Consider the following 22459-nt stretch of genomic DNA (forward strand, 5'->3'; position numbering starts at 1 on the left):
CCCGCGTGTGCTTCCTGTGTACGCTGGGTCCTGGCATTGGGCCGCAATGACTCACCGCCAACCACAAGGAGGTCTCCAGGCCCCAAGGGCTGACTTAGAACCTTTCCAGAACTGTTCCTGTGTTGAGAAACTGACTTCTTTTCCATCAGTCACTTCATCGCCTCTCCCCCAGCAAATTATTTCTTTCCTTGACTGGACACACCCTCCTCTCCTCACAGAACATGCCTTCCAGGAACACCTGCCCAGGCAAAGCCTTCCCCAGGTATGGCTATTTCCTCAGCACTGGCCTCAGAGCTGGAGCAACATCCTGCTTCAGGGAGCCTTCCCGCCTGCCAGGCACCACACCTACCTCCTTTAATCCTTACACTGTCCTGTGAGTGAGAGACAAATTCCACTCCTACTTTGGACAGCAGAAAGCCAGTGGGAGGTAGAGCCTGACTACTGACCATTACCACACACTGTCCTTCCCCGCAGCAATGACGCTCCAATCCCCATCATCAGGCTGGGGCCGCAGGTGTGGCCAGATCTGTGCTTCAGGCCGCAGGCTCCTGCAGCCTCCAGGCAAACCTCTGCAGCTGTGTGTGCCAGTCTCCCTGAAGCACAGGGCTCCTCAAAGGCAGAATGGGAAACCCTGTATCCTGCCCAGAGGTAGGTGACTACAATCCTCAAATGAGTATCTGTTGAGTAAATGACACTTTAAAGGGAAACTGAGATTAAACATTATCATCTACCATGGGCATTGTGCACAGTGGATAATAAATGGCTTGGAGACATCTTTATGAATTCCATTTGGTTCAAAAGACATTCTAGAATGTTCTCAGCTCTAGAAGCTCCAAGGTGGAGAGCTTCCATTTATAAAGTGCTGATGTGTTCCATTCCCAGCCCCATGCTTAGCACTTAACATGCATCAATTCGTGAAATCCTCTCAACCAGACTGTGAGGTAGTTGTTATCTCCATTTTACAGATGAGGCAACTGAGGCTGAGAAGGGGAAAGTAACTCAATTCCAAATCACTAGAGGGTAGAGGAGAGCAGGTATTCAGACTTGGCTACTTTGGAGAAGCTGCCCAAAGGCTCTGAATTCCGGGGTATTAAACAACATAGCCAGTATTAGAACTATGATCTAATTGCTACGTTCACCTCCCCACCACCTGCTCCCAATTTCTAAGCCCTCAAAACATCCTAGGGCCACCTCGGTCCAAATCCCAAAATCTTTGTAGTCGTCCCAAACAGAAAATGGGACAGTTGCCTAAAAACCTGGCCTGTCCTTCAAGGATCCCAGCACTGGGTCGATCCCCACAAAACCAAAACATAGGTGCCCATCAGCGAGCAGCTCAGCTCCCACACAAACACAAGACAGGACAGAGACCCAGCAGGGCTAAGCGCCAGCAGGCAGAGCGCCAGGGGTTATGGAAACACAGCGCAGCACACAAACCAAACCACACGGAGCCAAACTGAAGCCTGGTGTTCTCAGCTGTGTTAGAGCAAACCGAGGGTCCTCTCCCTGGCGTGACTGGGCCAGGAGGAAGGCCTGCCTTCTTTCGAGTTTTCGCACCAGGCCAGGAGGTACCCAACAGTGTGGCTTACTTTGGAATCACTTCGAGAGGCTAGAATACAGACTGTCCCAGGCCTCCAGCTGTTTCAGCCCTGACAACCTAATGGATGACCCCTCCATTCCCTCCTGGGTCGTATTTTTGTTTCCAAACAAGCAAACGGGTCTTGCGGGCATCCACTCAGCTGTGGGTGAGGCCCCCGCTGCCCGAGACACCTGGGCACACACGGTCATGCTGCAGGCCTACCTGGCTCGCACCCGTCCGAGCGGCCTTCCTCTCGGCCGGCTCACCACCTCTCTGCAGCTCTGAGCGCTCAGCCTCCCTTCCCGAGAAAGGGCCCCCCGGGGGCTGCTGGCGGGGCCGGCTCTCCTCTGGGGTGTGGAGCTCTGTGAGTCTCTGTTCCGTGCTCAGGCACCTGACCACGTCTGACGGCCTCAAGCAGCTCTTCTTAGAGATGGCGGGTCCACCTGGGCATCTCTCACCCGCCTCCCTCTCTGCTTTCCTCTCATGCGCTCCATTTCCATCTCGCCATGGCTGCCGCTTACCCTGGCTGCTAAAGGCGTCGCTAAGCTCTGAGATGACCCTGTCAGATCGGCCAAGCCACGGCTGGGAGAAGCTATCCTGGAGGACCCCCGTAGATGGCACATAGGTACCACTGTCTCCATTGACGTGGAAGGAGGCCTGGGCCCCGGGCACTGGGGAGTGGGCTTTGTGCGGAGGCGGCAGGGCCAGCGGAGAGACCACTGAGTGTGGGGTGGACCGGTCCGACCAGCCCGAATGGGGAAGGTTAAGGGGCAGCGAGGAGCTGGGCCTTGCAAACAAGGCCAGGGGGTCACTGCTGTAGATAGAAGCCTCAGGCAGGGGAGGTAAGGGTGGGGTCAGGGCCAGAGGACGCCTGCTCGGGACCCCTACAGTCAACGAGATCCACTCAGAGGTGACAGCATGCATCTCCGGGGACAGGGCTCGGCGGGAGTGGGGCAGAGATGAGGGGGCTGGCATGAGGAGCTTGCTGTGACTGGGAAACTTCAAAAGAGAAGGAGAGAGAAGAAAACAAAAGAAGTAAAAGGCACAAGTGTCAGCACAGAGAATAAAGGAGGAAAATAATCACATGGGATGTCCGGAGAGGACCGAAATGGAGAGGATGAGCAGGGCACGCTGGAGTCCAGAAAGGAAATCATCTGGTCGGGCTGGGAGAGAACCTGGATGTGGATGCGGGTGCGTGTGTGTGGATGCAGGTGCGTGCATGTGAATGCATGGGTGTGTGCAGGCGGGGGAGAATGGAGAAGCAGGTGGCATGGAGACGAGAGAAAGGGTCCCATCAGGACAGGAACAGATGCTGCTGGCTGGTCTGCAGAATCAGATTTAAAGGGACACACTGGGAGCTCCCTATCCCCACCCCATCCAACTGCCTCTGCCATGAACCCTGACCCGGAGCCATGAGGAGAGAAAGGTGGCCTCCTGAACCACTATGTTGTACACTGAGATGAATATAACAGTGTACGTCAACTATACTTGAGTAAAGAGAGTTTAAAAAGGTCTGCCACCACTCTGGCCCTTCTTGGGCATTTACTCTCTCTAGGGGGCTCAGTGAAGAGCCTTCCAGAGAGGTGTAGGAGCAGTGTAGCCATCTTGTTTCATAGTTGCACTTGGCTACAGTCAAGCGTGAAATCTAGCTGTGTTCCTCATGCTGTGGCGAAGCAGAATGCCCTATGCCGGCCCACACTCTCTCCCTGGGAGATCACGGGATCTAGATCTCGCCATGCAAAGAATCCTTGGGTCAGCCTGCCTCATGCTTTCAGCCAAGAACCATCTCCTGGGGTCGGCAATGGCAAGTGAGAGAGGACGATGAGAGAAAACAGGCCCCCTCCAAGTGGCATCCTGGGCCCCCGGGTCCTGCTCTTGTTCCCCTGACCATCCTCCCTGTAACTTACCATTTACGGTCAGTCTTTCACAGAAGTCACCCCACTGTGCCTCTCCTGAACCCAAGGTTTAGTTTTTTTCCTTGGCTTTGGACAGTGGGGATGGGTTTGAAATAATTTATAGTTTAAAATAAGTTGGTTCATAATTAATGTTTAGGAAGCAAAGACCATATTATGCTTATAAATCTACTTCCTTTCAGCCTAGTATAGACAGAGATGCTGTAAATTCCTTTTGCAACCCGGTTCTTGACTGCAAAGAATACTCTGAATCTGGTCTATGTGTCTGAGGATGAGGACGTGGAATTCTTTCAGTCTTTGTGTTCTGCAGGCCAATCTTGACCAGTAAGATGACTAAGAGAACCATCCTGGCCATGGTATGTTTGGGACAACGGCGGTACCCAGACAACCAGCTTTGGTCAAACCAGCATGGGATGCTGCCAGAACAGAGTTTTGGACCATCTGATAATGACAGTTATTTCTCTCCCTAATCATCTTATCCCCAGAGTAATCACCCTAAGTGCTTCCTTTTCCCTCAGATAATATTTCTCTCAGCAAATTCTTGAAAAATGCCGTTGTACACACGAAAACAGACCCTGGGATGCATACTCTCTGCACTGCTGCAGACCCACCCCAGAGGGGCTGTGTGCCATTAGCACTTAGATTTGTCGTGCTGAGTGTGAAAACCAGTGACGAGAAGCTTAGGTACCTGAGGGCTTGCAGTGGAGCTACGACTTGGGGAAGAGGAGAAAGGCAGGTTGATGTAATCTGTGGGATTTTTCACCAGTGGCCGTTTGATCACATCCACATAGGTGATGGGGAAGATGCCTTGCCGGGACGTGCCTGGGATCCTCCCTTCGTACCAGTTCTCGTCCACCTGTCGAAGCAGTGTGATCCTCTCGCCCTGCAAGACACAGTGAGGCAGTGGCCCTTGCCCTAGCAGACCTCAGCACGTCTGAGGCCGCTGCCTGTACCCTGTGCTCTCCTGCATGACTTGTCACATTCTTCGATCAGAAAAACCTTCCATGCTCATCCTGGATGAAATTAATCATCGCTGAGATGGAGATGCTAACAGCAGTTAGAACTGCCGGGAGTCTGTTAAGCTTGGTCCTTACGTATTTCACTAAAGAAGGTCAGACTCATTCCCCCAAGCTAACAGGAAAATGTAATGTCTTTTCTTTTTTGGCTGCATCACAAAGCTTGTAGAAAATAGTTCCCTGAATGGAGACTGAATCTGGACCCTTGGCAGTGAGAGCATAGTCCTAACCACTAGACCGCCAGGGAATTCCCCAAATCTAGTGGTTTTGACTTGCTTAATGCAAAACAGACAGATATCCAATCTTCTTCTTTAAGGTAAAGGTTTTGGGGATTCTTTTTCTTTTATAATATAATTGTATTTTTCCTGTATCATTATAGGAAAATTAAAACATAAACGTAAGGCAGAAAATAATCACTACCCATAATATTATCACTTGAGGGTCACCCCTGGTAATATTTTGGTACAGATAATTCCATGTGAATTAGACTTGCATATATTTTTTCTTATAAAAACAATATGCACTGTATTCCCTTTTGTAATTTGCTTTTTTGGTACTGAATAACATACAGTACACATCCTTCTTTATCAAGAAATATAATTGTTTTTCCTACCGGTGCACAGCTTAATGGCCCACTGCAGATATTCGATTGTACATACATATAATGGTTTAATTATTGGTCTCCTGATGTAGGGCAACTAGGTTGCTTCCACTGTTTCTCTTTTCTGTAACGTGGTTCATCTTTTTTCAAGGCATACCTCACTTCCCTCAACTCTCAGTAAAATTCTTAACTTTTGTACCTTCAGCCAGCCAGAGAATTTTGACATATACAGAGTTTCTGAATTCCTGGGAAGAACAGTGTCTCTGCCTGGATTAATTGTTTTCAAAATAAGTACAACCACCTTGAAGGCAATGACAACATTGTCATCTCCTGCTCACCGAGGGCCAACTAAGTGCCCCGTGTCACACTGGGGGCTTCCCTGAGGCTGCTTCATTTAATCTGCTCATGGTGGCTCAGGGAGAGGGCCATTTATCTTCACTTAGCATAGGAGGAAATCACAGCTCTGAAAAGCTATTTAACTCCCCAAAAGCTGCATGCCTGATAACCTATGACTCTTCAAAGTTTTTCAGACTTCTGGTGTCCTAGGACGTCCCCTTCCCCACATTAATGTTGTATAACCTAGTTGGCAACGCAGCGCTTCTCACATTACTAGGTACTCAATAAACACTGAATACAGCTTATGAAAGAGGTGGGTCTATGATTTCAGAAATACTACCTTTCATCAGTAAATTTAGTGTATGGTCTGTACTTTAATACTTCACTGTAGAAATCCCCCAAATGCCTTCAATGCAATTCTTCATGGGGCACAGCTCTTGGGTATACAACAGCCCCACCAGACTGGCCAGCACCTCAATACCCCATCCCCACAATGACAGCACCCCCCAAGTGGGGGGGTCCCCTGGTGCAGTATGAGAGGGCAGCTTACCTTTCTGAAGGACATCTCTACTTGGGTATCACCATTAAAATTAAACTTGGCGATGGCTTCACCGTATTCCAGAACCTGTACTGGTGTCAGTTTTTTGGGTTGAGCCTTCTCAGCAGGAGGAAGAAGCTAAGAAAGGGGGGAAAAGAAAAAAAAAAGAGGCAAAGGAGAACAGAAAAGAGCAGAAGGCAAGGAAATGAGGAAACAAAACACAAGTTAGATAAATGGTGCTCTGGGCATGTCTGGGTTTTTCCTGAGAAAGAGACAGAGCCAAGGTACCTCGATGTAGGTGCGGGGGAAGATCCCCACCCGGCCGTGATGCTCTCCTTCGTACCAGTTCTGATCGATTTGCTTATAAATGTAAACGATGTCTCCCTTCTGCAGAGGAAGCTCCCTGTGGACAGAGGGTCACAGCATTTTAGGAGATGTTCCAATGAGTGTAAGACTGAGATGCTCGGTGTTTTAGCAAAAGAAGACTCTGAGTGAGGTCAAAGGGGGCAAGTTACATCAGTATTTGTGACATCCTGATATCCTTTTATCATTCTATCCATTTAGCCATCCACCCACCCATACACTCTTCTAGCATCATGCGGTAGAAAGGCTCTGCAATTAGGCAGATCTGGGTTCAAAACCCAGTTATTTCATTTGCTAGCTCTGGTACCTTGGGCAAGATACTTAATTCCTCTGAGATGTTGAGTTGGCCAGAAACATGTGTGTGTGTGAAAGTCTCTCAGTCATGTCTGACTCTTTGTGATCCCATGGACTATACAGTCCATGGATTTCTTTAGGCCAGAATACTGGAGTGGGTAGCTTTTCCCTTCTCTGGGGATCTTACCAACCCAGGGATTGAACCCAGGTCTCCTGCCCTGCAGGTAGATTCCTTACCAGTTGAGCCACCAGGGAAGCCAAGAAACATTTTATGGAAAAGCCCAAGCGACTGTACTGGGTTTCTGGCCAACCCGATACTTTCTTTATCTGAAAACAGGAGCTAACTCAGAGCTTTTGGAGAAATCAGCAACAAACTACAAATAGAAGACCTAGCCTAGTGCCTGTGATAATGTTAAAAGTCAGTAAATGTTAGTTCACTTCCTTTTCAACACAGAAAAGGGATCTTGGAAAGAAAAGTGGATTTTCCCTCTTCATGCCCATTTTCAGCTTTTCCATATACATCCCTTTGTTTGCCTCAATAACATGTTAATCTCTAGCCAGGACTCCATTTTTTAAAGTGAGACAGAAAGATAATAGACACATTTTAAGCAAAACAAGAACTGCAACTTGAAATTTTCTTGAATTAGAAAAAATGACCTGATCTTTTCCACGTGCGTCAAACAAACAGCATGGAAAGACAGGTCTCTGACTGCAGTGTGGAGGGGGCATGCCTGCTTTGTGGTGTGCCAGGTGGTCCCACGGCACATAAAGGGGTACTGGCTAGACAACGCGGCACATCCAGAAAACCTCACACAGAGTCAGCCCTGTGCTGGATCAAAGAATAAGGCTGCCTGTGTGGGTCTCGCACCAGCAGGCAGAATTCTAAACCTAAAGAGCCCTGTGAAGGGAATCCAGGGCGTTTTGTCTCTAGAAAAAGAATGTCTTTCGTCAATTTTTTGCCATAGCCCCTCTCAGGGGAGTTCTGAATATCCACCCTCCATTTACCCTCAACTATGGACACACAGCTGAGCAGAATCCTCAGAATACCCACCCCTGCCAGAGAGCTACAGCTTCTAAACTCTGCTACTCTAAGTGATCGCAGGTATGGAGGTGGGTGGGAGCTGTGATTCCCAGCCCCCACAATACTGCCACATCAGGTAAGCAAGGAGGAGGGGGACACTCATGAGGTCATGTATCATTGGGGGCTGAGGATGCCTCCTTCCTGCTCCATGGACCACACCCCATCCTCAGGAACCAGTGGCAAGGTCTGATAGTAACAAGATTTGCAGAATGATAATGTGATACACTTTAGATCTTTTCTGGAGACTCATCATGTACTTCAGCACCCTGGCACCCTGGAGGAAGTCCTGTGGGACAGAAATCTGTTTAACTTGGTTGAATCAAGTGCTTCCACAGAACACTTTTTTGAGTAACATTTATAGGGGAAAACAGAACCCAGTGACTGGAGGTGTTTAACATATTCAAGTCTATGGATCTCTCATTTTCTCTTTAAAAAGTGTTAAGTTTTTTTTGGAGGCAACATGGTACAATGAAAGCACAGGGTCAGGAGGAAGGCACCCTGTCCCCAAAAGAAACAAGGTGGATAAATGGCACTTACTTTAGTGTCTGAGCTTTAAAGTCAAACTTGGCTCTGGCAGGTCTCATCTAAACACAAGAAACAATGACAAGTTAAAATCACAATTCATGTACAATGAAAAGAACACGTTTACAAGTTTCAGAAAGCAAAGCAGAAAAATCCACCCTAACCAGTTTACTCTGGTATTGAAACATGGGTAGAATTCCACTTGTCTGACCTTAGCAGAGCACTAGATGAATATTCAGTCAGCTATGCCACGCGCGAGGATCTCCCTACGGAGGGCCAGATTTGGGGAAGAGATGGTTAGAAAAGTCCTAAAGCTGAAATGCTGGTTCTCAAAGCTGATACCGTTATTAAAAAAAACAAACAAAAAACCAGCTGGAAGTCCTGAGACATTCCTTATCTACTGTCTTCCTCTTTGGGGAACACATTCTGTTTGCATGACTTAAATTATGCCCTGCAAGTAGATGAACCCTGATTGACTTCTCACATCACCTCCAACTCCATATATTTCTCAACGTCTGTGAAATCATCCAAAAAGCCAGATATATGAGCCCTGAGCTCATGCTCTTCCTCAAAGGCTCCCATTCTTGTCGGGGAGCCCTCTCCTAGTCTCCCAAGCCTGGAAGTCGTCCGCAGCCCCGCCTCCACTTTCTCATCGAGCCTGTCATTAAGTCACGCCAACTCTCCCTCCGTCCCCTCCACAACCCCTCTCAGGTTCGACCTCTGGTCCCCGCAAGCACAAAGCTTCCTTTGACTTCAGTTCTCTTTGCTCTAATCTGCTGTCACTCAGAGGCACAAATAACATTCCTCAAATGCCTCCATCACATCACTGCCTCACCCTGAAGTTGGCTGAGTCTCTCAACTGTCCTTCAGGCCAACTCTCAATGCCTGAGGTGGGTTAAGGTCTCTGGGTAATTTCTCCCCACTCATACCTAACTGCCTTATCTCCTAGGACACTCTTCCTGTCCCAGTCAGGCAAGTCTATTTGCTGCATCTTGTCTCGACACCGTTCTGTGTCTGGAATTTCTTCATCACCAATTCCAGCAAAGAGAGGAAAAGGTTCTTCTTCACTTACCATGTTTATGTGCACATCTTTCTTCCCCACCACTAAAAGTAGTTACTTTTTTTTTTTTTTAAAGAAAGACAGAGGGGAGAAATCAAGTGAGCAAGCTGTGCATAGCTGCCAGTATAATTCTGCCCCAGCCATGAGCAGCTCCAACCTGCTCAAATGTTATGACTTTTTGGTCTAGGGAAACAATGTGATGAAAATTAAGTTAGTACTTCCTACTTCAATATTAGAAGGCATGGACAAAGCAGAGGGGAATATCGGTGAGAAAAAAATCACTTTCAGAAGCTTCATCAAAGTTAGTTTTAGATCCTGATCCCTCAGTGAAATACCCCCATATTATCAGGCTCCTCGAGCTGGGGTCTTTTAGGGACCTTTTTAAGGCCATGAATTCTCTGCAGGAATTTTTTATTTTTGCATTTTTACGTGCTGTTTCTGTCTATCTCCAATACATACTAGAATTCAGCTAAATGCCAACCTTAGAATCAATGTCAGAATTTCAATGTCTGCATCTGTATCTGTTATGACTAAAGAGCATAATTTAACCACTATAAGCAAATAAGAAGAGAACAATCATGGAGTTGTTTACAAATGACAAGTTCACAGAGAAGGCCAAATGACCAACATTTTAAGGACACGAATGTCACAGTGGTTTCAATTTTTAAAAGGGGAGAGGGTGCTGGTTACCTCATGACAGCCAACTGCAGAGCTGTGTGAAATTAAAAACATATTTATACCAAAATAGCATAATATTCATACTCTGAGTGACAACTGAATTCAGGGAAATTATATCAACTATCAATTAAATTAGTAAAACCCAAGCCATGTGACGAATAGTCAGTGGTACCTTCTGTCACTCAAAAGATTGAGACATGAATATTAACCAGCTCTCAATTAAATTAATAATTATCAAATAAAAACTGTATAGGTGTATAGTTTACTATTTAATCTGTAAATTGGCTTAGGTCAACACAGTTGGGTTGGTGAAAATTTGTCTTTAAAGGGAACCCATACGTTATTTAAGACTGAGAAACACTGATTCCATCAAACATAAGATATAAGTCATCATTGCCTATATAAAGCATCATTTCCCTCTTTATCTTCCTCCATCCCCTTGAGGCTGAATCTATCTCTTCCTCCTCTGGTTCCCAAGGCATCGCGTTACTTACTACAACAGAGGTAACTGCTCCAAGGGTGCCTCCTCCACTAGACTGCCCGCTTTCCAAGAGCACAGTCTGAGTCTTGTTCCTGTCCCTTCATAGGGTCCTGGACAGGATTAGCAGTCACCCAAACTCTACTGAATGGGCCAGAGTTCACCTACACAGCCTAGTACACTGGGACACAATGGTAATGGGACAGAAGTACATCTACAGGGTCTGGAACACCAGGACTCATTGGTCTTTGTCTTCCGACGTCTGTCAGTCAGCATCTAGGGCACGGATTCTCAACATTCACTCCCTGAACTGCTCAAAAATGCAAATTCTCAGATCATACCCCAGAATCAGAAACTTGGTGGATGGGGACCAGCAACCTGTATTTTAATAAGCCTTGAGGGATTCTGACGCTCTCAAGTTTGAGAACCTCTGCTCTAGAAGGGATGCAAGGTGGGTTAGGCAGAGTTCACCTGCCTCTGTCTATGGTTACTGGGCCCTGGTTGCACTTCATTTGCATGTATTATCTACAAGGAGTAGGCAGCCCTAGGTTGCCTCTGCATGTTCCCATCTCCTCCATCACTCACAACCAGGTAGGTCCGGGAACAAGGATAACCCATCACCAGAACCTTCAGAGCAGAGTGGTATGGAGGAACTGGAATGCTGAGGGCTGGGAGCTGTCTTTTCCTTGCATCTGAGTTACTCTTGATAACTTCTGCCTTTTTTTAAATTACATTTTATTTTTCTCTATCACCTTAGAGCCACTTTCCCCTCCCCAGCTTTCCTTTTCACCTGGTTCCCTTCTTCTCTGTCACAGTCACCTTCTATTCCTTTAAAAAAGAAGAAAAAGAAAACAAAACCCAAACCATTTGAAGAATAACCGGTGGTGCCTCTGTCACTCAAAAGACAGAGACATGAATATTAATCAGCTGTTACACTGAATGATTATAAAACTGGATACACTTTGGTGTCACTCCCCCATTCCTCCACCCCCACCCCCCGACACACACAATTCCCCAAAAGGAGCTAATCTTAGGCAGGGCTACTTAAGGGCCATGTGGCAAACCAAACTCTGACACAAAATGCAGCCTTTGGCCGGCATGAGAATTTCAACATGCTGACCTCCGTGCAGGAGGCCAAGGTCCAGATAATATCACTTTAGAGGCTTGTGCCTCTTTGTTCCTTGTATAATATTAAGTTTCGTAATCTCAGCTGAGAAATGTCCAAATTAAGGGAATGGAGGAAATGGCTCTCAGAGAGTTCTTACCCTCCACAGCTTGCCCTAACTGCAAAACTCTCTGGCTTTCAAAATTCCTCAGTGAGGTTTCAGTTCTCTTGAACACTTCAATTATATCATTGTAGGATACCAAGCAGCAGTACTGCCATGTAATACAAGTTTCACTAAACCATCTCTTCCAAGAAGAAGCTTGTAATTGTCCACACCATGGCCACTACTGCGTATGAACTAAGGTACAGGTTTCTAAGCAGGACGCACAGGCAACACAGTATCATGGTAAAATGCGGATGGAGAAGGCGGGACTCATGAAGGCAGCCGATGCTCTAAGGCATGCATTCGGAGTGTGCACCAGTGGATCCCAGTCCCGCAGCCAGGCATGCTTGGACATACAGAGCACAGGACATTACGGGAATCATGTCCTCCGAGCAGCCAGAGAAGGGCCAAAGCAAGCCTAAGGGAAGCCAGGATGACAGATGCTGCTTGGAGAACTAATGTGGCCTGCAGAGGGCAATGCTGAGGGGAGGCAACTATTGCTTTGGGTCAAGCAGCAAATCGAGGTGACCAAAACAGACCTCTGACCCAGTTTTCCTTTTTGCCGTATCGTCTATATTGAGGAGGTCCCCAAAGCGCTCATTAGTGATAAATTGATGGTGCGTTGGAATGACGCCCGTGTGGCGTCGAGCTGCGATATCGGCTTCTTCTTGCTCGCGTTTAAGTCGTCTCTGGTCCGCTAAAAGTTTCTGCCATGAAATTGCATAAAATGGGCAGTGAATCATCTGGTCCAGGGCATTGGAAAACTGCCAACAAAAACAACTAAGGAAAAAGGCGCTGGGTCAATAGAGAGGAAACAGATGTTGGAGGGGCTTTATGTTCCCACTGTAACCACCCCGTGTGCTCTGTGTAGGGAGGAGCTGGCACTGCAGGAGAAATCTAGGCAGCACTGAAGGCTGGTCCCATGTGGCTACACTGTCTGCAGACTATCCGTCGGCTCAGCTGACAGCGTCCTGCCTCCAGATACAAGGCAGCCAAGGCCACATCATCCAGGGATCCTTCTGAAGCATTCATGAGCATGGAGCATGGCAGGAGGCCGGAAGTGCTATCCTTACCTCACTTAGCCAGTGATGAGCTCCCATAATGTATTCCCACAGTAGAACCAGGGCGGGCTCTTCCTCCTGCCCACATCTGGCCTGTTAAAACTGCTGTGGGCTTTTACTAAGGGGTTCTCTGGCAAGCAGGTCATTTTATGCTTCCTATTGCTGCTATTTGAATATGCTCAAGAGAGTAGAAATACCCATTTCAGAAAATATGGCACCCTTCCTCCTAGGCCAGCCAACCCCTCCTCTGAGTACAATTTTAGGAGGCTTCAGCATGTGCACCAAAACCTATTTATGTGATGGACAGAAAGCATCATTTAGTATCCTAATGTACTTTTTACTCAACTACTTCTTCCTTAGAGAAATGAAGCTGAGTTTAAGGGAGTGCTATAGACTATACATATAGGAGATAAACTAAGAATAAGGTACCTGAGTTTAGAAGAAATATTCTCTCCTAAATTAAGGAAACAGTCATTCATTTCTGTTTTTAAAGGCTTTTTAAAATAAGTAAACAATATTACATTTAACTAAATGTCCTCACTGACTACCAAAAGGACCCTACAGAAGAGAATTTTAATGTTTCCTTATTCTAAACCAATCCCAGAATTATTCATTAATGCATTCCCAGAATTAATATTGCTTGCAGGAAGGCATTAATTAGAACTGATCATTTTGAGCATTCTCAGTGAAGCATTAGCCTTCTCCTAGCAGGTAGTGAAATGCCCTAAGTGACACCTAGCTCCAAAGGAGGGTGGCCCCATCTTTCTATTCTTCTCCAGGGTCTACCAATGATAAAGCAGTAACTTGTCAAATAGCTATGGGATTTCCAGTGCACAGGTTAAGTTGTGGTAACGATTCAGTGAGAAAAGACATGAGAAAGTGCTTTGTGAAACACCATAGGGCCCTGGTTTCCAGCCCTGCCTCTGTTACAAGGTAACTTTCTATGTGGTCTGGGGCTAGCCAGTACCCTATGGCAGTCCTTTCCTGGATAAAACAAGGGAATTGGCTGGATGACCACCAATGTCCCTTCCAGGACTGACAGGTTCTTGTTTTCTGAATTGCATTATCATCAATGTTAATAATAAGCCACTTGTGGGACTTTCCTGGCAGTCTAGTGGTTAAGACTCCATGCTCCCAACGCAGGGGGCACAAGCCATTCCTGGATGGGGAACTAAGATTCCACATGCTGCATGGTGTGGCCTAATAATAATATGAGTGAGTGCAAATGGAGCAGAGCTCCCCTCCCAGCTTGAATCTGACCTCAGTAAATCCATCATTTCCATAGTTTAAACATATAAGCCAAAACCCAGGTATAAGGACATCAGGATCTGTGAGCCAGTATATTCAGGAAACAAGCTGCTCATCCTCTGAATCGCTACATCAGCAAAGAAAAACCTGCCTCCCAAATGGTAGGTGAGAATTCTATCACAAAACCTCCCATGTTGGATGCTAGGGTTTATACTCCTGAAACGGAATGTCACCTCCCTTCATCATAGCAAGCCAGGTGTCAATAAGTGGAATCTCATATCTCAGTGACAGTGACAAACAGAAGTCTGTTCTGTGGCCTGATGGACATGCATTGTGACATTTTCACATTGTTATCACAAATAATTCTGTCCATCAAATGCTTTCTTGAGTATCTTTTCACAGACAGGTGCAAATGTCTTACTGGGTGCCGTCTGTATGGTGCCCGGAGAAGGGCAGAACTGTGGTCTTTTTTGTCCTTTGTCTCTCCAGCTGATAGCATGACTGTTACCCTCCAGCTCTCTTCAATGTCAGCCCGACCCTAAATTCTTAATAAAAATCCCCTTAGACTCTGAAACCACCCCAACGAAACAGAACATAGGAAAAGGGCTTTGGACTTTACAGGGAAGGGGACAGAGTTGTGTACACATGACCACCTTCCCCTACTGCCACCAGCCTCGAAACAATTCTTCCGTCTTTTCACTGCAGGAAAATGGTCCTCAGAGCTTGTTTAATCAATAGGACCCTTTCTTATGGGAATGTGAAGTCTAGAAAGCACATCTTGTAATAACACTTCATCACAACAGCAGCTTGTGATTCTGCCCAAGAACCACCTCTTCCTAAATCCCAAGAGAATGTGCCCCTTTCCTGGCCCCACAGTCAGATCACTGCTGTGCACACGTTTCAGCAGCTGCAAGACAAAGGCTGATCCTGAAGTTCTTGGGGTGGGGCACTGTCACTGTTTATTGGGGTATCTCTGAGTTAAAGGCAACTTCTTCCAAATGTTTTATAAAGTGTCTTTATCATGGTCATTATTCTTTTTACGTTTCCTCTTTTTCCTATTGTATCCTTCTCACAATATGAACTGTGCTTTGTGCAATAGAGGGTGAGTTTCCTTGGAGAATAATTAAGTGGGGGTGAGGGTGCTCCCCTTTCGAGGCACTGAATGCAGAGGTGGGCAACCTCTTTCTGAACCTCCTGGGCAGTAGACTGGCTGGACGTGGCCTTTGGAAGTTAGTGTCTTGAAAAAATCAGTCCTACTTTTGGGAGAAGTGGACTAAAAAAGGAGTGATCGAGCCTGTGTCATATAAAAAGTCACCTGTGAAAATCCCTATGTTTGATTCTAACTGCTAGGTCATGTCACCTCCCTATATATTTCTGTCGGCACAAGAGCTTAGAGAGTTCAAAGGTGGCGATTACCTCTTTATCATCATGACGCCGTCGAATAAATTCTTCTGTGGATTCCAAATAATCAGCTGGTATAAAATGCCTTGGTGACTCTGAATCTTCAAAACAATAAAGCAGAATTAAAACAGGCAAAGATTTAGTGGGAAACCAGATTGGGAAAAGATTTCACCTTTCATCCATGATAAATATCGAGTTTTTACCATTGTCGTTTGGTGATCAGTATCTAAATTCTGAAGGAAAAAAACCAAACCCCCTCCCTCCTGCTTTTTGGATCTACCTGTGAACTAGTTTCATACACAGAAAACTAACGAGAGGCCAAAAGTGAGCAGAGAGGACCATCTTAGAAAGGTGTCCCTATTAATAAGGCGTGCAGGGTCTTACAGGACACACACTGTACACTCACACACACACACACAGGGCCACCGAGAGAGGCTGCCTCTCAAAAAACCTCAGCGTGAGTCAGGATTGGTGTGAACTGCAAGGGGTTCAGGAGTTCAAATCAACAAATTTCTCAGATGAGCTAAACGGCCAATTTTTCTTTCGAAACAGAGTTTGGTGGTTAGTCTAAATGACATGGGGAATCTGTTTTTAAAGAAGAGCAGCCACTACGAGCCATGATTAATTGCCAAGCAAAACAAACAGAAAACAAAGGACAGACCAGAAAATGAGCACCAAGGGCACAGGGGAGGAGGGAACACAGCAAGCAGAATGGAGGGACGGGTGAGGTGAGACTGGTCAGACACACAGAAGGCCACCTCCGAGGGGCGCCCCCAGTTCCCCGCGGGGGTTGTTGTTCTTGTCCAGGCCCTGGTCTGAGTACGGCACAGAGTTCCCGTTACTAAAGGCCCGCGGGCAGAGCTCCGGGGTCGCGGGTCTCTCCTGAGGGGGCTCTGAGATCCGGCCCAGCCGGGCCATGGTGAGCCGGGAGGACAGGCGTTTGGGCACCGAGGGCCTCCCCTCGGAGGGAGGTTCGTCCCGATGAGGCTGACTGGGGGGCTCTGGCTTCTGGCCCGAGAAGTCCCCGGGGCCAGGCTGTCTGAGAGGGTGCTGGAGGGGCTTTTTCAAGCGAAAGGGGAGGGGGCTCATTAGGTAGATGTTCCTGAGGAGCGTGCCCTTGTCCCCCCGGGGATCCGGGCGCCAGTCGGGCCGCCGGGAGGCCTGCTGCTGCTCGTGCCTGCGGATGGTGGTGAAGCGGGTGTAGGAGGCCGGGCAGGTGCCCTTGCACTTGTTGAGGCGGTGTTTAGGGAAGTCCCCGTGAACGCTGCCGCTGCTGCCCTCTCGGCTGTCGCTGGACACGTTGGAGCAGCGGTCCAGCTCATCTGAGCAGGCGGAGAGGGGCTCAGAAGGCACAAGGCCCCGGAAGCCCAAGGCGGAGTCCGCCATCCGGCTACACGTCGGGGAGGCATAGATGATGCTCCCGGAGCTCAGCCCATCTACCTCCCGGGGCCGGAGCTTGGTTGACTCCAGGAGGGACTCGGCCGAGCGGGCGGACATGAGGCCGCTCCGGGCCAGCACGGGTGTAGGGGACTTGCTTAGCCTGCCAGACAGATCCAGGGACGGCATGGACCGGGATCGCTGAATCAGCTGCTCGAAAGCCGTGATGCGGGAGGAGACAGTGTGCTTGGGAATGTGCTCCGAGCCCTCCTGGCTGGGGCCCAGCTCGCCCCGGGCCAACGCCAGGCCGCTCCTCTCGAAGTGGGAGGCCAGATCCCGCACGCTGGAGGAGGAGCCGGACCCCAGGAAGAGTCCGGCCCGGTTGATGTGGTGCATGTCGCGGTAGAGCATGGTAAACTGCGGGCCGGCCTTCCTCGAGAGTGGACAGGGCCTCCTGGCAGCGGCGCCAAACTCCTGCAGGCTCAGCGTGCTGCTCGAGCGGCTGTCGTAGTCCCGCCGCGAGCGCATGAGCAGATTTTCCACGCTGCCCCCCACTGGCAGTGGGAGGCCTCTTCTGGAGTCATTCAGAGAACCCGAGACACAAAGATTTTCGCAGCTCTGAGCCTTTTCGGACGGCAGAAGGATGCTCTTCCGATCCTGCAAGAGAGCGCTGGGAGCAGAGAGCCTGGGTTTGAATTTGGAGGGTAGGATTTCCGAAATGCAGGCTTTCGCGGCGGACAGGGGCTTCTTGTGCTTACACCCAGGGCCTAACGCACTGCTACTGTGAACTACTCGGCTATGAGCTGAAGATGAAGAAATCATGTGAGCATTCCCACCTTTACGATCCACTGGAAGCATGCAGAATAAAATAAACAGACCCATTAGGTTAAAGCTGAAAGCTGCTACCAAAAAAAAAGAAAGGGGGAGAGGGAACATGCTTATTTGTCAGAGGGTTTTGGTGGTGGTGGTTTGTTTTTTTTTTTTTGGTTTCTTTTGTTTTAATTTCCAGTCGATGTCCGGAAGCAAAACAATCTGTGCTGCAAAGCAGGTGCAAAGATGCAACAAAAAATGGCCACCCTGTTAGAATTAGGAAAAGCTCAGCTAATTTCTAAGAAAAGGGAACCAGAACAAAAGAGAGAGAGAGAGAGAGAGATGCTTCAGGGAGAGCAAGGTGGGGATTCAAAGGAAGGGAACTATTAATACCAGAAAGAAAAATGGCCGGTGAGAAACTCAGGAAGGGGGCCGGGAGGGCTCAGTGGCCTGGAAATGGATCTGAACACTGATCCCAGTAGCTGGAGGTTTACTCTCACTGCCATCACCCTAGGAACAGGTACAGATGGCCAAGAAGACACCGCAATAACACTGTAGATGGGCCAGAGTCTTGCAGGCTACACCTCGTTACCTTTAGTGGAGGCCGAGCTGGATGGCCGCTTGAGCCCACTCAGGCCCTGGAGGGGGATGTCTCCTCCTTCCAGGACACTTTTATAAATTTGCCTCTCATTCTCCAAGCTGATGAGATCCCCAGGAGCCCCATCGGATTCCCTCTTCACCGCATGGAAGTTGGAAGAATATACACTGAGAACAATGAAATTTTTAAAAAGAGAAGAAGAAGAAAAAAAAACCAGCAGTGAGTATTTTTAACAGTTTTCTAAAAAGCACACTACTAGCTGAGGATAAGGAAACATAGCTCCTGGAATCCTCACCAAGCACAGTCCTTCCTAAAGGGCATTCTTATTTAGCCACAGAGCTTGACAGACAAAGCAGGCCCTCAGGGGCCCCAGAATGTTCAGGAATTGTGTCCCAACAGCAAGGTGCTCTGAGATGACTGCATTTGTGCTTTAAAAGAATAACTGAGAAACACTGCCTGGGCACAGAGCGGGGTCAGACAGCAAGGGGTTCTGGGGCCCAATGACTGCGCACAAGACGAGACAGCCAAGGACATAAGTGGCGCTTCTAACATGCCACCAGCCAGAGTGGGCCATTTCAAGTCCAGCACCTGCATAACCTTTCTAGGTTGTTCCTCACAAGTGCTTTGACCAACGGAGCATTAAATTGAACAAAAGGTAGTTGCCCAGCTGTCTTGGGTCTCCAGGAAAATCACCAAGTGCAACCGGAAACTGGCATTCTTTGTGCACTTATTCCATCCATTGCTTTCAAAATCTGTATCAACACCTTAGGACATGCATTATAGAGTATCAACTATCACTTGTTTATATTGCTCGTTTATATTTATCTTGTACAAAGTCTAGGTGTTTTTGCAAGTTACCACAAATCCTTTATGGAATGAGGTGGGGCACAGAAAAAATTAAGAGCACTTACTCACTGAACCCTCCCCTCCCCCAATTCCAGTTTTCTATGCCTTCACCCACAGACACACTGACATGTGGGCATACTCACACATGTGTGCACACACACTCAGATCAGGGGTGACCCCCTTTCTCCCACAAAAGCACTCAGGCTCTCCCTAGGCTGCTTTTCTGTCCTACCGAATTCCATTTACCAGTATCAGTATGGATTTTTCAGCTGAAAGATATAAACAGCTTGATAACATTGATTCATTCCAATATTTTATTTATTATCAGCCATAACCAGCTGCCTGACCTCACACCCCCTCTACCTCTCCAGTTATCAGGACCCAGCCCCTACCCACAGCCACCTCACCTTTGGCCGTTATCCAGCCGTTATCACCATTTTTTCCTGCTTCCACCAGAACAACAAACCAGTACTCAGGAAACCTCTCAGAATGGATCTGCTCTAGCCAATTGTTTTCCTTCTGATACCAAAGCCAACATGCTTTTTCCAGATGTGTACACTTTGCTACTGAGGGGCTCTTTGTTTAAAAACAATATCTAAAAGCTCTTAAACAGTGTTTTAAAATATATAATTTCTATTAGATCTCCTAACGTTGGAAGGGCATATCATCTGACCCACTTTCTCCAAGGGAAAACCGAGGACCAGAGGGGTAAATGTATTTGTGGACGGTCACAGAGTTGTTGGATCTTGCTGTGTTCCAACAGATCAGAGAGGATGGGGAAACCAGTCAGACTGATCAAGAAAGGGCCAGTCAGGACTAGCACCCACAGATTACTCAACAAAAAAGTCAAATTCAGAAGCTCAGAGGAATCTTCTGGTATCCAGTGGTTAAGACTTGGTGACTTCACTGCTGAGGCCTGGGGTTCGATCCTTGGTCAGGGAACTAAGATCTTTCATGGTATATGACAAGACCAAAAAAAAAGAAGCTTAGCCCTTGGTAGTCTGAGTTGAGCCACTTTTGGTTCAGAAAGAACAAGCCAGGAGGAGACAGCATGGGAAACTCACCCCCTGGCTAAGATGCAGAGCTGACTGCTGAGCCTCAAGAGGGATTCAACAAAAACACTCACTCGAAGGATAAAGTGAGAGAACAGAGCAATCATCTCAGGGCCAACTGTTTCCAAACGTGCCACCAGGCGTGCTCTGGAGGAGGCAGGTTGGGTCCTGGCAGGCTGCGAGTCCAGCCTGGCTCCCATGAGGAAAGTGATCAGCTGAGGCAAACCTGCTATCTTTAAAAACTTGGAAACAATCTGTTTCTCTCAGCCTCAGTTTCTTTCATCTGCAAAACTAGTAGGTGTAATGAGACTGTCCACAAAATCCACCTTCAGATCCGTTATCTATACAGACATTTCTTTTGAGCTCCAGACACATTCAGCTATCTTCTACACATCCCCTACCGCATGATCCTCAGACATCTTGAACCCAGTCTGTTCCAAACCAAACCTAGCTCTGTCCCTCCATCTTCCTTCACCCAAGCCAGAAAGCCAGTAGAATCATCCTCCTTTTCCCTCCCCAGACCTAAGCAATCCCAAGCCCTGCTTATTCCCTGTCCTGGACACAGTCACATGAATCCTGCTCTCTTCCCCCCTGGGACTGCCCACAACTGCTCCACTACACCTCTGCAGGAAGTACACTGCCACTGCCCAAGTCTCCAGTCCTCACTCCCTCCAGTCATCTCTGCAAATCACTGCCAATGATATTTCTAGAGAAGATCTCAATTTGTCATTCCACTGCTCATTTTACTCACTCTACAAATATTTACTGAGCCCCTACTAAAAGTCAATCATTCTCCTAGGTCGAAAGTAAACAGAGGACAAAACAAAGATTTCCTGCCTCATGGAGTCAGTGTTCAAAAACATTTAGTGTTTTCAGGGGAAAAAAGAAAAAAAAAAAATAACTGTCTTTAGACTTTGGGGAATCTAGACTATCTTAGGGGCCTCCCTTTTAGCTCAGCTAGTAAAAAATCTGCTTGCAGTGCAGGAGACCTGGGCTTGATCCCTGGGTTGGTAAGATCTCCTGGAGAAGGGAAAGACTACCCACTCCAAGATTCTGGCCTGGAGAATTATATGGACTATGCAGTCCATGGGATCACAAAGAGTCAGACTCGACTTTCAGACAATCTTAGAGTACTGCATGAAAAAAATTTTTTTGTATTTATAATATAATGCTACTGTCATTCACTTTTTTACAATATTTTTAAAACTTTTATCTATTTGGCTGTGCTGGGCCTTAGTTACAGCATGTAGGATCTTAGTTGCCACAGGTAAACTCAGTTGTGCGTGTGGGATCCAGTTCCCTGACCAGGGATCGATGCCAGATCTCCTGCATCAGGAGCATCAAGTTTTAGCCATTGAACCACCAGGGAAGTCCCTATCATTCACGTTTTATTTGCTGCTGCACGATAAAACCTTTCTTTGATTTCCCCCTCAAACACTTCCTTGGTTCCATCTCTGAATTTACCACACTGCATTCTGATTGTCATGTACGATCATGTAATTTTCCAATGACACTTTTCCTTGAGGCCAGGCAGTTTATCTTATGAATCTTTGCATGTCGAGTGTCTAGCACTGTTGTTCAATAAATACACATTGGTGGAATAAATGATTCAATGGAGTTAAATGCCAACATGCACACAGATTTATGACATTCTTAACGCCCAGGGGAGTTTCTAATCACTCATGTAAATCTACCCTAATGATTTGTGTTTTGATCTAAAATCAGATTAAGGGGGAAAAGTGATTTCTCTAGTAGACCATCACTATTGAGGAAACAGCAGCTTGTCCTTGAGTGCCACCTACTGGCCAAATAAAATAAAGCTCTTCGGCTAGACAAAAAAAACATATTCGTGCCAAAATGCTAAGTCATGATGAAAATAATGAGTGCTGCTGCTGCTAAGTCGCTTCAGTCGTGTCCGACTCTGTGCGACCCCATAGACGGCAGCCCACCAGGCTCCCCCGTCCCTGGGATTCTCCAGGCAAGAATACTGGAGTGGGTTGCCATTTCCTTCTCCAATGCATGAAAGTGAAAAGTGAAAGTGAAGTTGCTCAGTTGTGTCTGACTCTTAGCAACCCCATGGACTGCAGCCCACCAAGCTCCTCCATCTATGGGATTTTCTAGGCAAGAGTGCTGGAGAGGGGTGCCATTGCCTTCTCCAAAATAATGAGTAGTCTACACTGTTGACTTACAGATCTGACAACTCCAGGGAAATAAAATTCAAAATGGGATATACACTATGGTCACAAAGATACTTTTTGAGATGAAAGACTGACAGCTGTATTAGGACATTGGGACCATGGGTGAATTTCCTTCTCTCTCTTCCCAGGGTCTTCTCACATTGT

At 47.3% G+C, this 22459-nt stretch overlaps 1 protein-coding gene across 50 annotated transcripts in view; it reads right to left on the reverse strand.

Moving 5' to 3' along the window:
- Positions 1-22459, reverse strand: part of SORBS1 (sorbin and SH3 domain containing 1) — a 233151-nt gene that overhangs the window by 18100 nt on the left and 192592 nt on the right. For 27 of the 50 annotated variants that reach the window (XM_069568141.1, XM_069568135.1, XM_069568131.1 and 24 more), the window contains 7 exons: positions 18214-18386; positions 15450-15535; positions 12264-12431; positions 8256-8302; positions 6269-6383; positions 5993-6118; positions 4178-4372 (listed from right to left, as the gene is read on the reverse strand). In XM_069568141.1, coding sequence (XP_069424242.1) covers positions 4178-4372; positions 5993-6118; positions 6269-6383; positions 8256-8302; positions 12264-12431; positions 15450-15535; positions 18214-18386 — 910 coding nt within the window. Of the gene's footprint in view, positions 1-1798; positions 2576-4177; positions 4373-5992; positions 6119-6268; positions 6384-8255; positions 8303-12263; positions 12432-15449; positions 15536-18213; positions 18387-22459 lie in introns of all 50 variants that reach the window. The other 23 variants (XM_069568110.1, XM_069568102.1, XM_069568093.1 and 20 more) reach the window with 1 other exon arrangement.

The sequence above is a fragment of the Ovis canadensis genome, chromosome 22 (assembly GCF_042477335.2).
Source record: "Ovis canadensis isolate MfBH-ARS-UI-01 breed Bighorn chromosome 22, ARS-UI_OviCan_v2, whole genome shotgun sequence".
NCBI lineage: Eukaryota > Metazoa > Chordata > Mammalia > Artiodactyla > Bovidae > Ovis > Ovis canadensis.